Source organism: Ciona robusta, chromosome 7, assembly GCF_009617815.1.
Source record: "Ciona robusta chromosome 7, ASM961781v2".
Classification (NCBI taxonomy): Eukaryota; Metazoa; Chordata; class Ascidiacea; order Phlebobranchia; family Cionidae; genus Ciona; species Ciona robusta.
In genome coordinates, this window is record NC_143241.1 from 6,243,422 (window position 1) to 6,261,704 (window position 18,283).

General features: G+C 34.6%; 2 protein-coding genes across 2 annotated transcripts; one reads left to right on the forward strand and one right to left on the reverse strand.

Moving 5' to 3' along the window:
- Positions 1-296: 296 nt before the first annotated feature.
- On the forward strand, positions 297-9,797 carry LOC149734196 (sushi, von Willebrand factor type A, EGF and pentraxin domain-containing protein 1-like). Its single transcript, XM_089881762.1, has 18 exons — positions 297-452; positions 662-900; positions 1,148-1,298; positions 1,793-1,975; positions 2,409-2,813; positions 3,228-3,443; positions 3,880-3,945; positions 4,141-4,240; positions 4,643-4,818; positions 5,100-5,281; positions 5,506-5,668; positions 5,951-6,085; positions 6,481-6,672; positions 7,115-7,294; positions 7,710-7,813; positions 8,153-8,315; positions 8,638-8,748; positions 9,505-9,797. The coding sequence occupies exons 1-18, from the start codon at positions 431-433 to the stop codon at positions 9,687-9,689; spliced, it is 2,973 nt and encodes a 990-aa protein (XP_089737888.1). The 5' UTR covers positions 297-430; the 3' UTR covers positions 9,690-9,797.
- Positions 9,798-10,946: 1,149 nt separating this feature from the next.
- LOC149734197 (ankyrin repeat domain-containing protein 42-like) lies at positions 10,947-16,465 on the reverse strand. The gene is made up of 10 exons (XM_089881765.1): positions 16,316-16,465; positions 15,976-16,250; positions 15,390-15,509; positions 14,919-15,042; positions 14,349-14,561; positions 13,911-14,093; positions 13,257-13,436; positions 12,633-12,759; positions 11,870-12,017; positions 10,947-11,530 (listed from the first exon to the last, which is right to left on the reverse strand). Exons 1-10 carry the CDS (start codon positions 16,320-16,322, stop codon positions 11,429-11,431), a joined length of 1,479 nt encoding a protein of 492 aa, XP_089737891.1. The 5' UTR covers positions 16,323-16,465; the 3' UTR covers positions 10,947-11,428.
- Positions 16,466-18,283: the final 1,818 nt, after the last annotated feature.

An 18,283-nucleotide genomic window follows, 5' to 3' on the forward strand; every position in this document is an offset into this window, starting at 1 on the left:
TTTTGTTGCCGGGGTAGTCTATGCTAACATCGTAAATCAAATAAAATAACTTCAGTTGTTAGAGCTCGCTGTGTTTTCCACATACGATCGTAAGCAATGTCTAGACATGCACAAAGCAGTTGTAAAACTGACATAACCGTTCTAATTTTGATGGCTGTCATAATTGTATCGTGCCTAAGTCTGAATTCAAACAAGAATGGCTGTTAACATTCACTACTGGTGATTGTATGCAGCAAGACAAATTAAACTTCAGACAATCGTAAATGAAGACCAGATATAAATGTTTTATTACAAAACTATGCTAAATTTAGGCACACCATGAATTTGAGTACCGACAGTCCGTATAAAAGGCCGTGCAATGGCCAAGTAAATATCACTTGTGTTTTACACTGCAAGATATCAGTATCAGCAGAGCGACTTATCTATAACTATGATATCTCCAAACGGAAAAGGTAAATATCCTATGTCCTATATGTCTTATTTATCATCGCATGGCGAGGCAATGACAGTCGTTTTAACACGAGTTTTTATTTCATACGCTTCGTGCACGTTTACGAATCATATATGTAACTTAGGAGGTAATTATAAATAGGTAAACAACTTATATACCCTACATTTCTTGCACTATGCGTGTTCGTATTTCTTACTGCTGTCGTTTTAGGTTTAATGGCTCTTCACCTCCTACTAACTGTGCTACCATATGTGGTGGTAGCTTCAAAATTGCAACGGACAATAAGCTTCAGTTCGTCCGCTGTCAACCAGCAATGTTTCAGTTGCGACAACGCAAGGTCAAATGCAGATTGTCAAAAAATGGTCACTTGTCAACGAAACGAAAAAGCGTGCCAAACAGAAATTCGGGTTTACAGTATCGGGAACACGTTTGCTGTTAGAATAAAAAAGGTAAATAGCCTTTTCAAAACTTTAATAGTTAAAGTACTGTTGGGTAAAAGATGGTATACCGTTAGCTACTAAATCCCATATTTCCTGATGGTAATTTGAACAATTAATAACGCTCTTTAAGAGCCGCTGGGATGCAATTGTATAACTCTATAAATATTCTTTGTTTACTACCAAATTGGACTTAAAAAGAGAAAGAAAGGGTGTCCCACCTTACCCCAACCTACTATAACACATGTATTGTTAACAGGGGTGCAAGCAAGAACATGCATGCAACAACAACTTCCTCCAAAACGATCGTCCTGGTTGGCCAAGCACACAATGCAACGATATTCCAAACACTCCTTTATCAGTGTGCAGATATTGCTGTAACACACCTAACTGCAACGGCGACCTGCAGGGTAAGAATTCATGAACAAAACTAGGTTGTTGAATTTTATAACACGGGTGTTATTCTTTATACACCTCGGCCTCGTACCAGCTTACAAGTTACCATGTATGTTACTTTGTGGGTGATTACCTTCGAGTGGCTGAACAATGACCATTTATACCGAATGTACTATTTTATAAACTCGTGCCCACTTACCAGATATACCAGACCCGTAACTTTTCGGTTATTTTGGTGCTTTGTTTTTCTATATGTTCGACAAATTAGACATCTCATTTATGACCACTGTGCCTATAGAGTATAAAATGACCGTGAAGTGTCTTGCCCAAGGTGATACAGACTGATTTCAGCGTTAACTACTTTTTGGGTACGATTCTAGCTAGCAGGGCTCTAACCACTAAAATTTTCTAAAAAGCGTTTATTTTTGAAGCGTTTCACTAAAAAGCGTTTATTTTTGAAGCGTTTCACTAAAAAGCGTTTATTTTCTGAATTAAGATTTTTTTCCAGAGCGTCAATGTACAGAATTGAAAGCACCGGAACATGGTACAGTTACTTGTTCATTCAACACCCAGTACAACACTACTGTGTGCGACTTCCGATGTGACCAGTGTTACAACGTTGTTGGGTCAGATAGCAGAATATGCCTTGAAAGTAAACTGTGGTCAGGCGCAGAAACTGAATGTGAATACGGTATGTAACTTTTAATCGATATTTTTTGCAAATATGCTTTTATTCTGAGAGTTTTATAGAGACTTTTGGTTTTCTGTTTATTCCCCTTGTTTCGTTTTTGTTTTAACTTTCCCCTTGTTTCGTTTTTGTTTTAACTTACTTTATGTTTGCTATCGTCTTCGAAAGATAAATAGAATTTTTTAAAAAATATGTTACATGTAAAGCGATTAGGTGGTAGAGTAGGTTGGGGTAAGATGGGACACTGTTTGCCCTTTTTTCCCGTCCCATTTGGTGGTAAAGAAAGAACATTCAAAGAATTATAAAAACCGTATCCTCACGACTTCCATAATAGACCGTTGTGAATTGTTTCAAACACGATCAGGATGTTTGGATATTAAGGTGTCCTGTCTTTCCCCACCCGACTATATTTATTAAAAGCATGTCTTGTTTTTAGACACAAGATGTGATCGCTGTGATGCTACGATGCTAACTCCTCCAGAAAATGGTGAAACTACCTGTACGGATGGCCGCACTGTCGGTTCAGTGTGTAGCATCCAATGTGCGGATGGCTACGACTTGATTGGACAGGCAGAAATCACGTGTGAAGTGACGAAACAGTGGAGTCACCCTAAGCCTGTTTGCACGAAGAAAATTACGTGCCCAAAACTTTTATCGCCACCCCATGGAACATACTCTTGTACACCGGATGATATTTCAGTTAACTCCGTATGTTCGATACAGTGTGATCTATGTTACCGAACAGAAAGCGATAACGGCTTGCCGCAAAATGACGACGAAGCCAACCGCGTATGCCAAGATGATGGTACTTGGTCAAACGAACCGACTCAATGCATATACGGTAAGATTACTGAATAGATACAACTTATTTATTTTTGCGTGGCGAGTCAACGACAGTTGTTATAACACGGGTGTTCTGCTTCTCACACCTCGTACACGAGATACCATATAGTGGGGTGGGAAAATATGGGACACCTTTTTATTATATTTGTACGTCTCATTGGTAGTAAATAAGGAATTTTCAAAGAATTATAAAAACGTGTTCTCACGACACTCATTGGTCGTCGTTAAATGTTTAAAACATGATCAGAGTATTTGGATATTATTTGCTAAAGGTGTCCCATCTCCCCCCAGTAATATATATGTAACTTTGTGGGTAATTGTGGGTAAACTATGGTTAAAGACGCGCTAACTACTTTACAACGACAAAGCTATAAGTGGAATATAGTTCGTATACATAGTTTTGTTTATACAGATCCAATGTTCGATGTAAACTGTCCGGATTCCTATTGTAACGATGATATGACAACGCAACCTAGTTTCGGATCTGTTGATTGTACTGACGGCGCTAGGTGGCACTCGAACTGCTCGTTTGAATGCAGTGAAGGGTATACGCTGCAAGGTGAACAAGTTGTAACGTGCATGAACGACAATTCAAATTGGAATTATGAGAAGCCATACTGCAAACAAGGTAACAAAAATATTTGCATACAGTTCTGTGCTGAAATTCGGGAAAATTTAACCCAAAATAGGATAATTTCGGCACCGTGGAAAAGTGGTTGGCGCGCATGTATGTTATAATGTAACCCAGAGGTATTCCAGGCTTGTCGCTGCTACCATTATGGCTGTATGAGCCTAGGAAAACGGCAATCGCTCCAACCCAGTAGTCACTAATAGGTTGTCCAAATTATCAGCCATACATGAAAAAATCTCCCTAAAAAGAATCCCCCACACAGCAACATACATAGTAACTCGTAAGCAAGCACGAGGTGCATTAAACAGAACAAGGTGTTATTACGACTGTCGTTTTCCGGCCACGGGAGGATAATTTACATTCATACACATTCAGGTTACCTTTAATTTATTTTAACTCAAAATAGAAATAATTTAACTTAAATTTGTTACAGACTGTCATGAACTAGCTATTGAGTCCTCAGACGGCAATTCTTGCGTTTGCAGAAGAGGATATACAGGTATATTATACAAGGGTGTCATTTATTTGCTGCAGGATATGCAAGCCTACACAAATTTTTACTCATAAATTTTGATTTTGCTCCTAAGCTGGCACGAGGTGTATGAGACAGAACACTTGTGTTATAACTGCTGCCATTGCCCCGCCACATGAGATTGAAGCAAGTTACATTCAAATGCTTATGTTTGAAATACAGGTGATGGTTATAGATGCACGGATGTGAATGAATGCAGGGACAATTCATTAAACCAGTGTCATGAATTTGCTACTTGTACCAACACTGCAGGATCCTATTTGTAAGTAATACTAATAATGTTGTTCAGAAACTCATTTAAATTTAACCGGTGCCTCGGCAAACTGGTTAGTTTGCAGAGTTTCCAGGTTCAAGGTTTAGTGCTGCCACCATTGTGGGCGTATGTGTTCTTGGGCAAGACTCTTAACAGCAGTTGCTCCAACCCTGTGGTCATTATTTTTTGTCTATATTGTCAGCCATACATTCTCTAAAAATAGCCCCCTAAAAATATTTCCTATACACCCAACAAGTTACTTATGTGGTACCTTGTACCGGGCACGATGCGCACGAAACAGAACACCTGTGCTACAAGTTACAACGACTGTTGTTGCCCAGCCACTTGATTATACATAAGTCTCATTCATATAAGTTACATTCATTTATTTAATTTTAAATTTTTTTTTAGGTGCAATTGTATTGCTGGTTATGAGGGAAATGGATTTTCATGCGTTGACATTGATGAGTGTTTGACGGGGGAAGCAGATTGTTACATGGATGACGGAAAAGTTTGTGTAAATACACCTGGGAGTTATGAATGCAGTTGTGCAGCTGAATATACTGGGGATGGAATTAATTGCACAAGTGAGAAAAATGATATTTATTATTATTATATATATATATATATATATATATATATAATAATATATATAAAAAAAGGGACACATTTTTATTTAATTTCCTCGTCCTATTTGTTGTAAACAAAAAACATTAAAAGAATTATAAAACCGTATTCTCAAGACTCCCATAGACCGTTGTTAAAACTTTAAAACACGATCAGAATATTTAGATATTATGTGCCAAAAGTGTCCCATCTTACCCCACAGTACTATATTCTATTTTCAACACTATATTTCTCTATATAGAAGTGGAGTTGCCTTGCCCTCCACATGAATTATTGGATGGAGAATATTGCTTCAGATATCTTGTGGTAGATCCTGAACACCCATCATTTACTGCATCAGACGCATGTGCTAACATTGAAAGTGGCCACCCTGCTACTATTCGTACTATGATGGATTATCAAACACTTAATGCTATTTTACTGGTAAGATGACATGTCTTTTTATGGAAATATTTAAATTTTTTTCTAAATCGGACATTACAATTGATTTAAATTTATATTTCACATTCGAATTTATTTAGTTTCAATTTTTTATTAGATTTTTTTTTGTATTTTACATTTTAGTTTATTTATGTTTCAATTTATATTTTACATTTCAGTTTTTATGTTTTTTTTTAATTTCAGTTTCAAATTTTACATTTTTTTAGGATAAATTAGTTCCTGACGGTGACATGACAACTAAAATTCTTGGTCCATGGATTGGATTAGATGACCGATACATGGCTGGTGTGTATAGGTGGAGAGATGGCTCATTATTGTCACCAACTGACTACCAAGTTTGGGCTGAAGGTCCACCAAGAATGAGACCAGGTTAATACAAATATAAGAGATGAAGACACTGTGCATATTTACATTGTTTTCATTTGAATATAGACATAGGCACCTGGGGTTGCAGGGCAGGCAGGTCAACCCATTTTTGCTCTGTTTTAATTAGTAAAATAGACAACCAATTATAAAAAAATGACAACTAACTACAATCTAACTTTTCATTTTTATATTTATATTCTTAAAAGGGGGGTTCTGACCCCGTAAACCCCCTGGCTGCACCCAATGCATCTTAATCCCAAATTTGTTTTAATATTTTAATTATAGTGGGAGGGCGTTCAGAGCCAAGATGTGTGCACTTGGTTTCGGATCCAGAAAACTATGGAACACGAGATTTTAAATGGACCGAGCTACTTTGCAGTGAATTGGCAAGATATGTTTGCGATACAGAGAAAACTAATGGTACTTTGGATTTATTTGATTTATATAATTGTCAAAATTTGTGATTTATTTCTGGCACCGTGGCACATTGATTGGTGTGCATGCTTCTAATCTAAAGGTCATGGGTTCAAGGCTCGTTGCTGCTACTATTGGTAGCAGATATGTCTTTGGGCAAGACACTCAACGGCAATTGCTCTAACCCAGTGGCCACTAATGGGTTGTCTAAATTGTCATCAATACCAACAAAAATAAAATTAACCTACATTCGTGGTAACATGAAAGCTGGCACGAGGTGTATGAAACAGAGTATCCATATTATAATCACTGCCTTTTTTTTAGCCACACAATAATAAAGCAAGTTATATTCATTCATTCATCTAATTTATGTAACACAATTTTTCACTTATTTCTCCCAGAACAAGTGAATTTGTGCCAGCCCGCTCTGGCCGGTATGCCTAATGGTAAAATCTCATGTTCTGATGGCTGGCAACAAGGTTCAACTTGTGAGTTCGAATGTAATGAAGGCTATGAACTTATGGGACCAAGCTCTTCTGTAACATGCCTTGGACCATACATGTTATGGAGTAACATACTACCGCAGTGTGTTGGTAAGTAAGATCGGTGGTACATTAATTTAAAGTTACCAATACTTAAACCCCATCCAATGGTACTTGGACCACTAGTCCCAAAATTTTTTTAATTGCAAACGCTATTATGTTTTTTTTTAAATTTTGGCAACCTTTTCATGGCTAATAGTATAATACATATAGCAGTACTTTGTTGTATATATATATGTAGTGCTTTATTTAAATTTGGTACACTCTTGGTGCCCCTGAATTTTGATTTGTGAACCAGTTTTAAAAACAAGCCCCTGAGACAATACCCGTATAACACTTAAAACCTTATAACTTTTTCATCAGTCAGGCTAGAAAGTTTTACGGTAATGGGCTGATTCTAGCCTAAATTTCAGATCCCATGTCATGCCACGCTGCAGGACCTCACCCACATAGAATATACCAAATTTATTGTATTTTATTTTATTTTTTTTAGAATCTGTCTGCTCACCAGTCATAAGTGCACCAAACAGCGGTTCAGTGTCTTGCACGAACGGCAACAAAGTTTCGTCAAGATGTGCATTTTCCTGTGATAATGGATACAGTATACACGGCAGCCCAGAAATTGAATGTCGACAAAACTTGACTTGGAGTGACAGCAAAGCCTGCTGTGTCGGTTAGTGAATAGTTATCAGCAATTTAAAGTGATAATTTCAATGTAATATGTATTATCAGCAATTTTAAGTCATTATTTGAATGTATTATAGTAAATTTTGAATTTATCAATTCAATGTGTTTTAGTAAATTTTAAATTTATTTGTTCAATGTATTATGGTAAATTTTCTAAACCTGGAGTGTTAGGAGGTGTCCATGGGGAAGACACTTAATGGCAATTGGCCATTGTTCCAACCCAGTGGTCACAAGGGTTGCTCAAATTGTCAACCATACAAAAACCAAACAATCACCCACAAAGTTACATATACATGGTAAAATTGACCCATGAGGTGTATGAAACAAAACACCCTTGTTATCTGTGACTCCCAATGTCTGCTTTGTTAGAAATAGCAAACTAATTCATTTTTTTATTACAGACTCATGCCCCCCAAAAGCAAGAATGGACTTGATTTTTATCATGGATAGCTCTGGTAGTATAGGAGAAGAAAACTTCAGAACAATGAAACAGTTTGTTAAAAATGTAAGTGTTTACTTGTTTAACTGAATTAAATTCCATAAATCTGACTCTGATTTGTTGCTCATAGAGTTGAACAATTCTTGTGTAAAAAAATACAGTAAGGATCTGCTGCTACACAGACAAAAATCAAGTCTAACCAATTAAATAAATATATATTTTGCCTAAATGGCATCGTCAGTCTCTTTTTCAAATTAAATAGACTGACGATGCTACTTAGACGAAACATATATCTTTTGTTATACAATTGATTGGACTTAATTTTTATCTCATTCGTTTTCGTAGCACAAGATCCTTAGACACTTTCTTATTTTTATTGTTTTTGATCAACGTGCATTTCCACAGGTTTATGAGAGATTTACGCTGTCAGATGAGTTCACGAGAATAGCAGTCGTTACTTTCCACTCTGTTGTACAACTTGCCAATGATACTGAATGGTTTTACTCGAAATCTGAGCTTGACAATGCGATCGACTCTTTACAGTTTGCTGGCAAGGGAACATTAACAGGTATTAACTTTATTTAATTTCAATATGGAATGATGTGGTTAAATCTAAACCTATGGTTAATATTCTGTTACTTTAAAACCCGTAATGGCCCCAATTCAAGGAAGTATAAAGTGATGTTTGTTTCATATTTTTTTTTAATTTTTGTTTTTAATTTTTTAAAAACTTTTTTATTCTTATTTTAAAAGTTAAAAAATATTTCATAATTTTGATTATTAAATTTAACAAGGTATTTCTAGCAAAATGTAGTCTCATAAGAATGCTATCATGAATTTAACTAAATAAAACTAATTTTCTGATTCAACTAATACACACATTTCCACAGGACAAGCTTTGACTTTCACACGAGAACATTTGATTGGAAAACGCGAAGGTTCCACCAATGTTGTCATTGCTGTGACAGATGGTAACTCAAAGGACAACTCGAAAGCTGCAGGTAAACTATTTTATATAGAATATAGTAAGGTTGGGGAAGATAGGACACATTTTAGTTATATTTTCTGTTTTTTTTTAGTAGTAAACAAATAATTTTCAAAAAATTATAAAACCGCATCACCATGACTCATATAGACTGTTGTTAATTGTTCAAAACATGATCCAGATATGTGGATATTATGTGCGAACGGTGTCCCGTCTTCCCCTACCCTACTCTAATATGGAATAGCATAATCCTGTTATAACGACTTTTTTTATTTTAACTTTTTACAAGTTAGTAGTCCTATGTTGTACTGATTACTGACCACAAAGTGTATTGAATACAAATAGCATGATAGCGTCCAAAATTTCCAAATGTTGCATGAAATAGAATACCCTGTTATAACACTGCGGATGTTACGTATTGGTTACTAGTCTGGTCACATGTTAAGTTGTTAAGACAATTAGTCAAATCCGGAGGTCACTAATTGGTTGTCTAAATTGTTAGCCATACCAAAAAAAATAATTACCCACAAAGTTACATTCGTGGTAACTATTAAGCGGGCACAAGGTGTATGAAATAAAAAACAATCATGTTTATTGGCGGTAATAACCTGGTCATGTAAGATAAATAACTATCATCTGTCATTTATCCAGCAAACACATATTTATTGATTTGTAAATTAATTTATAATTTCTGGTTGCAGCTGTTAAATTTTCAAATTTATCATTTTTTAACGTATTTAATTTTTTAATTTTTTTAAATTTATTGTTTCAGCGGCTGAATTACGAAATATGAACGTTCACGTGATGGCAGTTGGTATCACGGGGTCTCATCTCCGTGATTTGAGCATGATCGCATCAAAGCCGGCAAGCGAAAACGTTCTCAGTCTCTCACAAGTTGAAGACATCAATGATGTGATTGATGTCGTTGGAAGAAGAGTTTGCAACTTTCAGTGTTAATTAACGTGTGCTTTGTTTATTTGTGGTGAAAAATAAAGTGTGTTCATGTATTTACTTGTGAGTTATGTTAAAAAATAAACTTTAAAATAGTGTTGACGGTTACAAAAATTTGGGTGAATACTTTTTAATGAATGTGTAAGTTCATGTATTTAATTGTTAGTTATTGAAAGACAAATGTAAAAAGTCTTAAGAAGAATTAAAAAAATAATGTGTGAATACTTAACAAATGTAATTTGTTTGTTACCGCGTGGTAGGGCCAAAAAAATTGATTTAAAAAAAAAAAAATTAAAAAAAAAAATTTTTAGAGTAGGCTTGTATACCCTGCACCATATTATAAATCAACACCGGACAACCTAAAATTAGGCACCTAAAGAAATAACACGGGTGTTCTGTTCCATACGCGTTGTGCCAGCCTATGAGTAAAAAAAAAAAATTATAAATAAAAATCAAAAATTTTCAGAATAGGCCACCCTGGACCAAATAAATCAACATCAGGCAACCCAAAAAGAAACACCCCAAGAAATATCAATGGCAGTAGTAATACCACGGGTGTTCTGTTTTCATTCACCTCATGCCAGCTTATGAGTAAAAAAAAGTCAAAATTTTCTCAGTAGGCTTGTATACCCTGCACCATATTATAAATCAACACCAGACAACTCAAAAAGAAACACCGCAAGAAACAAAAAACCCAAAAAGAAACACCCCAAGAAATATCAATGGCAGTAGTAATACCACGGGTGTTCTGTTTTCATTCACCTCATGCCAGCTTATGAGTAAAAAAAAGTCAAAATTTTTTCAGTAGGCTTGTATACCCTGCACCATATTATAAATCAACACCAGACAACTCAAAAAGAAACACCGCAAGAAACAAAAAAATGCCACTCACTAAAAAAAATTTCGACTACTTGACTTCTAAAACATACAAATTCAATGTCAACCCTACTGATGCTGTGACATGGTAATGTCACCTCAACCATACATGTGTAAAAGTTACGTATGTCTAAAAAAAAAATTTAATCTAAAAAAAATTCAATCTAAAAAAAAATTGTTGAAATTGTTAAAAAAGGCTTGAAATTTTGCACTGCAAAAACTTTGTTAAACTGCTCACCTTGATAAAACTAGAATTACCAAATTTTAATATCGCTGCTATTATTGTTTTGCTATCATAACATCCATTTTCTAACGACTGTCATTTTCTGGCTACGCTAGGATAAAGTAAGTTACATTCAAGATCATTTTTTTGACATAACACTGATAAATAAGTAACATTTATTTATTAACATAATGACATAAACATTACATAAACATTAGCATACAGACATTCACATTGACATAAACATTGACGTAAACATTAGCGCTACATTATTACAAAACCACAAAGCTATTGCTTTTATACAAAATTTAAAATTATTAATACAAAAAATATAAAATAACTTTTCAGTAATTAAGCATTCGTGTAAATTTTTAAATATTTTTGTGCACAAGATTCATGATTTTGGTAAAAAAGTTTTAAAATTGTAGTTTCTGCTTATAATTATCAAACAAAAAGAGAACTGCTTGATTTCAAACACAGTAAAACACAGTAAAACACAGTTTTTAGTTACTCGTGTAAATTTTTCATGCATTAGTATAACTTTTATTGGTGTGATATTTATCAAACACCTTGATTTTCAACATAGTGAAAACAGTCTTTAGTGAGTGTCATCTCGGTAACTTTCAGTCATAATCGTTTTCATTCTTCAATTAAATGTCCTTCTCACAAATGTACCTCCCGACAAATCTTTTTTCTTTTTAACTTTTTTCTTCCGTTGTGTTTTTTCAACATTCATTTCATTAAGTGCCTAAAAATAATTCACTTTTAAATAAGTGACAAAAAAATATTTCATTTTTAACACACAGTAAACCTAATGACACAGTAAACCTATCCACTAATTAGTAATTACAAACTTAGTGGACACAAGGTGTGTGAAACATAACTTTTATTTTTATTCTTGAAGTGTTTTACTAATCGTCATTTTTCTGTTAATTCCCTTCTTTTTGCCCATATGATTTAGGTTATTTTGATGTTTTTAAAAGACTATAACATGCTTTACCCTCGCGTGGCAGAAAAAGGGTGGCTGTTATTACATGGATGTTATGTTTAGTAACAATTTTTGTGCTAGAAATTTCAAATTCCCCACCCCTCTGGCTTGTTGAAGTTGGTTGGTTATTTCTTCTATTTGTAGATTGAGGTGAGCAGTTTCAGCTCTGTAGTCATCAAGTTCTGATTCCAATCTTTCTCTACGAACTCTCTCGTATTCAAGCTGAGCTTCTAATTCTTGAATTACTCTTTTTAAAGGAAAACAATATAATTAAAATAAAAACTATGATTATTTTGATTGGCAGAGTAAATAAATAAAAGTAACTTATTTTTCCTCGCGTGGCGGGCAAAGACAGTCACTATAACATGGTGTTTTGTTTCATATACCTTTGTCGGATTACGAGTTACCACCTATGTAACTTTGTAGGTAATTTTTTTTTAGGGGGGCGTGGATTTTTTTGGCGCTTGCTTAGTAATCACTTAACAATAATTGTTAAACCAGGTTATCTTTATGGGTTGTGGAAATTGTAAACCATAGAGAAAAAAAGTGAATGTAATTCATATAGTTACATACATGGTGAACTATAAGGTAGCATGAGATTTATGAAATATAAACATAAGTCTAAAGTGCTATGTGAAAATAAATAGGTGACTTTAATAATAATAACTTTTTTGTCTCTTTGATTACAAGATTTAGGAATTTTTTAAACGAAAAGACAGGATATAGCGACAAAACAACATTGGTTAAAACACGCTTACTTTAAAAATATATTTACATTTAATTGGAAGAAAATAAGCGTAGTCACAACACCTAGCAGACAAACAAGACTTCATTTGTTTGTTTAAATATAAAAATTGCACACCTTTTATTTTCTTGTTCTTCTTTATATTTTCTCTTATCCTCAGGTAGTACCCCACCAAACTGCTTGTAGTTTGATTTTGCAATTTCCAATAATTTTTCTAATTCTTCAATTTTTCTCAATGAACGATCTATTAAATTAAAAATAAAAAGTTAGAACGACTTACTCCTATATAAACTCTTTTCCCACAACCACAACCCCCCCCCCAAAACATGGTAACTCCTAAGATGTGTATGAAACAGAACACCCATGTTACAACGACTGTTGTTTTCTCACTGTGCGAGGATGAATAAGGCCCATTCATACATTTAGGTTCGAAATATTCCCATCTCTTCGCAGTGTTAATTAGTCTGAACTACATAATGTATTCAAAGAGATAAAAAATATGGCATTTTCAAATGTTCTATTCTATTCTATATGGGTGAGGACCTACAGTGTAGCACACCATGGGTCCTAGGATTTAGGCCAGAGTTGTCCCATTACCCCAACACCTGGGGTGCTACGGCATAAACCTCACCAATTTTTGGAGCCCCCCGCTTTTTCTAACGTAATTGATGGGAGATAAACAATATTCGAAGAGATAAAAAATTCTGTAAAAAAATATTCAAACGTTAGTGTACGACTTACTTAATGCTGGGTTCTTGCTTTGCTTAACAACTTGAAGTGAGTTTTCATCATTATTATAATCCTCATCATCAGTTGATGTTTCATCTGATTCATCCCCACCAAGTAACTTAACGCACGAAAGTTGCGCGAACCTCTTGGCGACGTCGAACGGTGTTTCACCCGACGAGTTCCGAATTTCCACTGCATTGAATAAATAGATGAATGAATGTAACTGATTATCTTTGAGTGCCGGTGACAGTCGTTATAACACGGGTGACGGGTGTTCTGTTTCATACACCTTCCACCAGCTTACAAGTTACCATGTGTGTAAGGTTTATATGTTTTGTGGATTTTCTAATTTTTTTAGTGTTTAGCTGACAGTTTAGACAACCTATAAGGGACCACTGGGTTGGAGTAGTTGTTATTAAGTATCTTGCCCAATGACATACATGCCCATGTTAAGGCAATATTACAAGTGCGATACAGGCTTATTATCATTGTCAAGTAGTGTGTGTGTCCCTGTGTTAAAGGTAAATAAATATAACTTTTTATCCTTGGGTTTTATACACCTCATGCTAACTTATGAGTTATCACAAATGTAACTTTGTGAGTGATTGTTTTTTCTGTATGGCTGACTAGTTAGACAACCCATTAGTAACAATGCTATCTACTTACTGTTTGCACCCATTTCCACAAGCCACTGCAACACTTCCACATGTCCCTGTCCAGCTGCTTTATGCGATGGTGTTGACATCTTCTCATCTCTTTCATTGATGTTAATAACACCTTGCTCAATGAGAGCCTTCAGCACAACCAAGTCACCTTTGTATGCTGCTACATGAGCAGGAAAAGCAAGATCTATAAAAAAAGAATATTGAAACGGGAAAGTCATTTATGATTATAACTGGTGTTCCTTTTAAAGACAAAACTTGTATAAAGATGTGTTTCTTTTAGTTATTGTTGAATGGCAGGTTTTAAAGGAAAAATAGGTATTGAAACAATACTTTTGAGAATTTGATCTGTGACTTTGTTTTATCTCATTGTTTTTAGTGGCTGTTTCACTAAAAATACACAAAAAAGTTTCACAAAAAAATTCACTAAAAAATCACTAACTTTCTTCAGCTTCTGGATGTTCTTGTTCATACTCCATGTTATTCAAGTAATCAATAATTGAACTTTTATAAAATCGATGAGCGAGGTCTTTTGGGGTTTCTCCTTGATCATTATGGGCTAATAATACGTGCTCGACACTCGATCCAACAGAAATTAAATATTTCAAACATGGAAGGTGACCTTCTTGTGCTGCAAGATGAGCAGCTGTGTTTCCTAACAATATATGGGAAATAATAGTAAGGATTTGGGGGTAAAAAAAGACAAAATCAGGTCCTACCAACTGTTATGTATTGAATAAATGGATGTAACTTATTAACCCAGCATCGAGCGGCAAGGACAGTCGATATAACATGGGTGCTGTATTTCACATACCTAGTTCCCTCTTCTAAGCTATCCGTACAATATACATTTGTGTTGCTAAAAGACTTAGTTTAATGTAGGATAACAAAACCTAAGTAAGCCCTATCGCAAGAAGTATTATTGGGCCAACTATGCCCTAAATCAAAGGTCACAGGGCGTGTCATGCTACAAGACCTCACCCATGTAGAGAAAAATAGAACTTAGGATTACCAGAGTTGTCGACATCGTCCGTGTTTGCCCCCCATTTAATCAACATTTGAAGACATCCCAACCTTCCATGGAAAGCCGCACTATGTGATGGTAGCCAACCATTAAAGTCCGATGCACCAACATCCTGTATAACAATGTTAAATACAAAGGCTGGTTGAAATTCTTGATCATAAAACACCCACAAAATTACATACGTGGTTACTTGTAAGCGGGCACAAAAAAGTATTAAAAAGAACCCCTTATTATAAAGACGGTCGTTGCCCCGTCATTTGAGGTAAATCAGTTACATTCATTCATTATTTTATGCAGTAAATTCAGCTATCTTCATAAAAACATTTTATGTTACAAAAGATACCGATATATAATTAAAATATTATAAAAATACATGCACAGAATATAATCGAAATAGCCTTACATTAAGTGTACAGTATTTAACAAACATATTGATATTAGTTTATAATAAATAATCACCACTCCACTTCTTAAGATTGTCTGTAGTGTGAATGAATGTCCATGAGATGCACTGAGGTGTAACGGGGTGCTACCACGGTCGTCTTTACTTGATAGATTTGCACCATTGCTTACAAGAGCCTGCGGGGTCATTTTATAATAAAAAAATAAATCTTGAGAGTCTAACTGTAATCTGTTACTTCTGCTACCAGGCATAATGTAAACCATTTTTGTAGTTTATCTGGTATAAAAAACATAGTGTATTTCCGACGACTAAGCCTTGCCAAATGGTAAACTAAAGTTTTGCCAAAATGTATTTCGTCGGAAATACACCTAGTTTTTTCATAACAGATAAGTCGTTTAAAGCTTATTTGTATTTCAATGTTGAGAGTGTTTTTAAAATTTGTCGCCCATTTTTACACTCATGACACCCAGGACCGTACATATGACAGTGACACCCTGGAATTTACAAATGCGGAGCCTTTTTTTAGAGCCGCATAAAACAGATATTTGTGACTTTTTTACAAGAAAGTGGGTATCCAGAACCATTCAGCCGCCTTAAAAAATTACTGAGCAGCTTTAAGAATTATACGATTTGTACAAATACCTGCATACATGCATCTTGGCCGCGTATAGCAGCAATATGTGAAGGCGTCCACCCGCGTGGTGTAACGTCACTGGTATCTGCTCCATGCCATAACAGCCAATGTAAGCATTCTAATGCGCCAACAAAACATGCGCAGTGTGTTGGGGTGAACTTTGTCGACGTCTCAACTTCATTTATTCCTGCCCCATTCTTTACCATAAACTCCAATTGAGCGATATCGCCATGTCTTACTGCATCGTGGATACTTGTGTAAACTTTCGCCTTTCCGTCTGAACCTGATGAGTTTTAATCAGTTTTAAGATATTCTGCAAAATATTATAGTAAAGTGTTTTGATATTACCCGTCATTTAGTCGAAATACTTTCAAGGAGTTTAAAATTTACCGGTAATTTGTTTCATAGAGAAAGTTTGTTTTGATAAATTGATTTGTTTTCAAACGTTGCTGCTAGCAACGCAATAGAGATTATTACCGAATAACAAGAGAGCTTAGCTATAAGCACGTGTTGTCAAAATCAGAGTCCGACTTTGGTCAAAACTTGTCATTTAGGACAACAAGTTTTGACCATGTTGTGGGAACGTTTTTTTGAAGTAACAATATTTATTTAAAGTGCAATAAAATACATTCAATCGTTACATGTATAAATCATAACATTATCGATGTTTTTTGTATTTTTTATTTCCAGGTTTTGTACAAACTTGTTTTTTAATATTTTGTTCATGTCTCGTCCAATTTATCTCCAGGTTTTTTACGACAGTCGTTTTGGTACAGACTTACTCCTATATTAATAATTTAGCAACCACGGTTTTCAATTAATACATGTTTGGAGAAGTGTATACCGATAGCAGCATAACTTTTAAAAGTTTCGAACCGCTGCAATTTCCTCCTTTGTCGTTGAAATTAATTTAATCTCCATTATATCGACGCCTCATTATCGTATTCGAAAAATAACTAAAATTAATACTTTAAACATTAAAAGTTTTTTAATTTTTATTATTTTGGTAATTAAATTGTTCTATATTATCCTATTCGCAAAGACAAATAAAATTAAGATAACATTTATGATATTAAACAAAGTACATCCAAAGAATTAAAATAACCGTATCCTCACAAATCCTCACGGGATATTTGGATATTATCTGCTAAAAAAGTCCCGCCTTACCCAATCCTAATATAGGCTACCTGTAGTTTTCTTCAGATCGTCAGTGAAGGTTTAATCACTGAGTGAACTTGAGAGCAAATAAGATCAAATGAGGAGAACCAAATATTCAAATTCTTGTTCTGGCTGTTTATGGCTGCCCAACCGAGCTTAATTGTTTAGGTTAAATAACAAAAATATTAAACCCTTTACTATTTTAACCGACACACTTTTTATCCATAGCGTGTTTTAACGACTGTCGTTTTACTGTTGATTTTCTTCTTTGTTCTTGAATGAGATGATCTTCGCTATTGAGATATTTTTATACGTTTAAGTTTTACACTTAGCCAATGCCCCATTTATTTTGGCTTATAGGCTATACCTTGTACCTGCATAATAATTTAAACAACCCTATTTTAAGTCTAAATTGTGGACGTGTTATTTTAGTGTTAAAAATTACTGTGATTTCTCTAAAACGAATTACTTTATTTTGTAATTAAAATCCTCTACTTTTGTAATTAAAATCCTCTACTTAACTTCGTATTGGATTATTAAAATAACTTTGTATTAAAATATTAAAATTCTGTAAACTGCCTATGAAGATAAGTCTCCCAGAGTTGTGTTTCTAATATTCTTACTATAGGTTTTGGCGGACTATTTTACTGTTGTTTATTAAAAATGGGTATGTTTCGACTTGTCATTTTTAATACTTTTTATTAATTATAAAAATTATAGAATGGCATTTTCATTCACTACAAATTGGCTCCTAAATGTTTGAATGTTATTACACGAAGTGTTTTCATATTAGGACGTATGTCTAGTAGACAAAGTAGCGGAATGTCATTTATACAGTCGTTGCTGTCAATGCTATGGGAGTCGTTAGAAAATGGTTTTGTAATTCTTTGAATTTTCTATGTTTACTACAAAATGGGACGGGAAGTAGAATGAAAAGGTGTCCCATCTTCCTCCACCCTACTATATTATAAATGAATAAACGTTCTGATAAAAAAATATTGCCCCAACATTTCATCTGCCATACAGCAAGACATTACAGTAGGATGATCGTATGTCTTCACTGAATAGCAGCTAAACCGTTGGAACAATAAACAAATTTCACCAAAATGTCCCCTTATTTCTAGAAAAATATTTACAGCGAAGATTCCAACCACGCCC

What these genes read in the sequence shown, in the direction of transcription:
- LOC149734196 (XM_089881762.1), top strand. Translation starts at nt 431, where the DNA reads ATGATATCTCCAAACGGAAAAG. An exon ending in ACCGACTCAATGCATATACG is followed by an intron (nt 2,814 to 3,227) that starts GTAAGATTACTG and finishes TTGTTTATACAG; the next exon opens with ATCCAATGTTCGATGTAAAC. An exon ending in TTGCAGAAGAGGATATACAG is followed by an intron (nt 3,946 to 4,140) that starts GTATATTATACA and finishes TTTGAAATACAG; the next exon opens with GTGATGGTTATAGATGCACG.
- LOC149734197 (XM_089881765.1), bottom strand. An exon ending in GCCAAGATGCATGTATGCAG is followed by an intron (nt 15,510 to 15,975) that starts GTATTTGTACAA and finishes ATGACCCCGCAG; the next exon opens with GCTCTTGTAAGCAATGGTGC. An exon ending in AACTTCAACAAGCCAGAGGG is followed by an intron (nt 11,531 to 11,869) that starts GTGGGGAATTTG and finishes AATTATTTTTAG; the next exon opens with GCACTTAATGAAATGAATGT.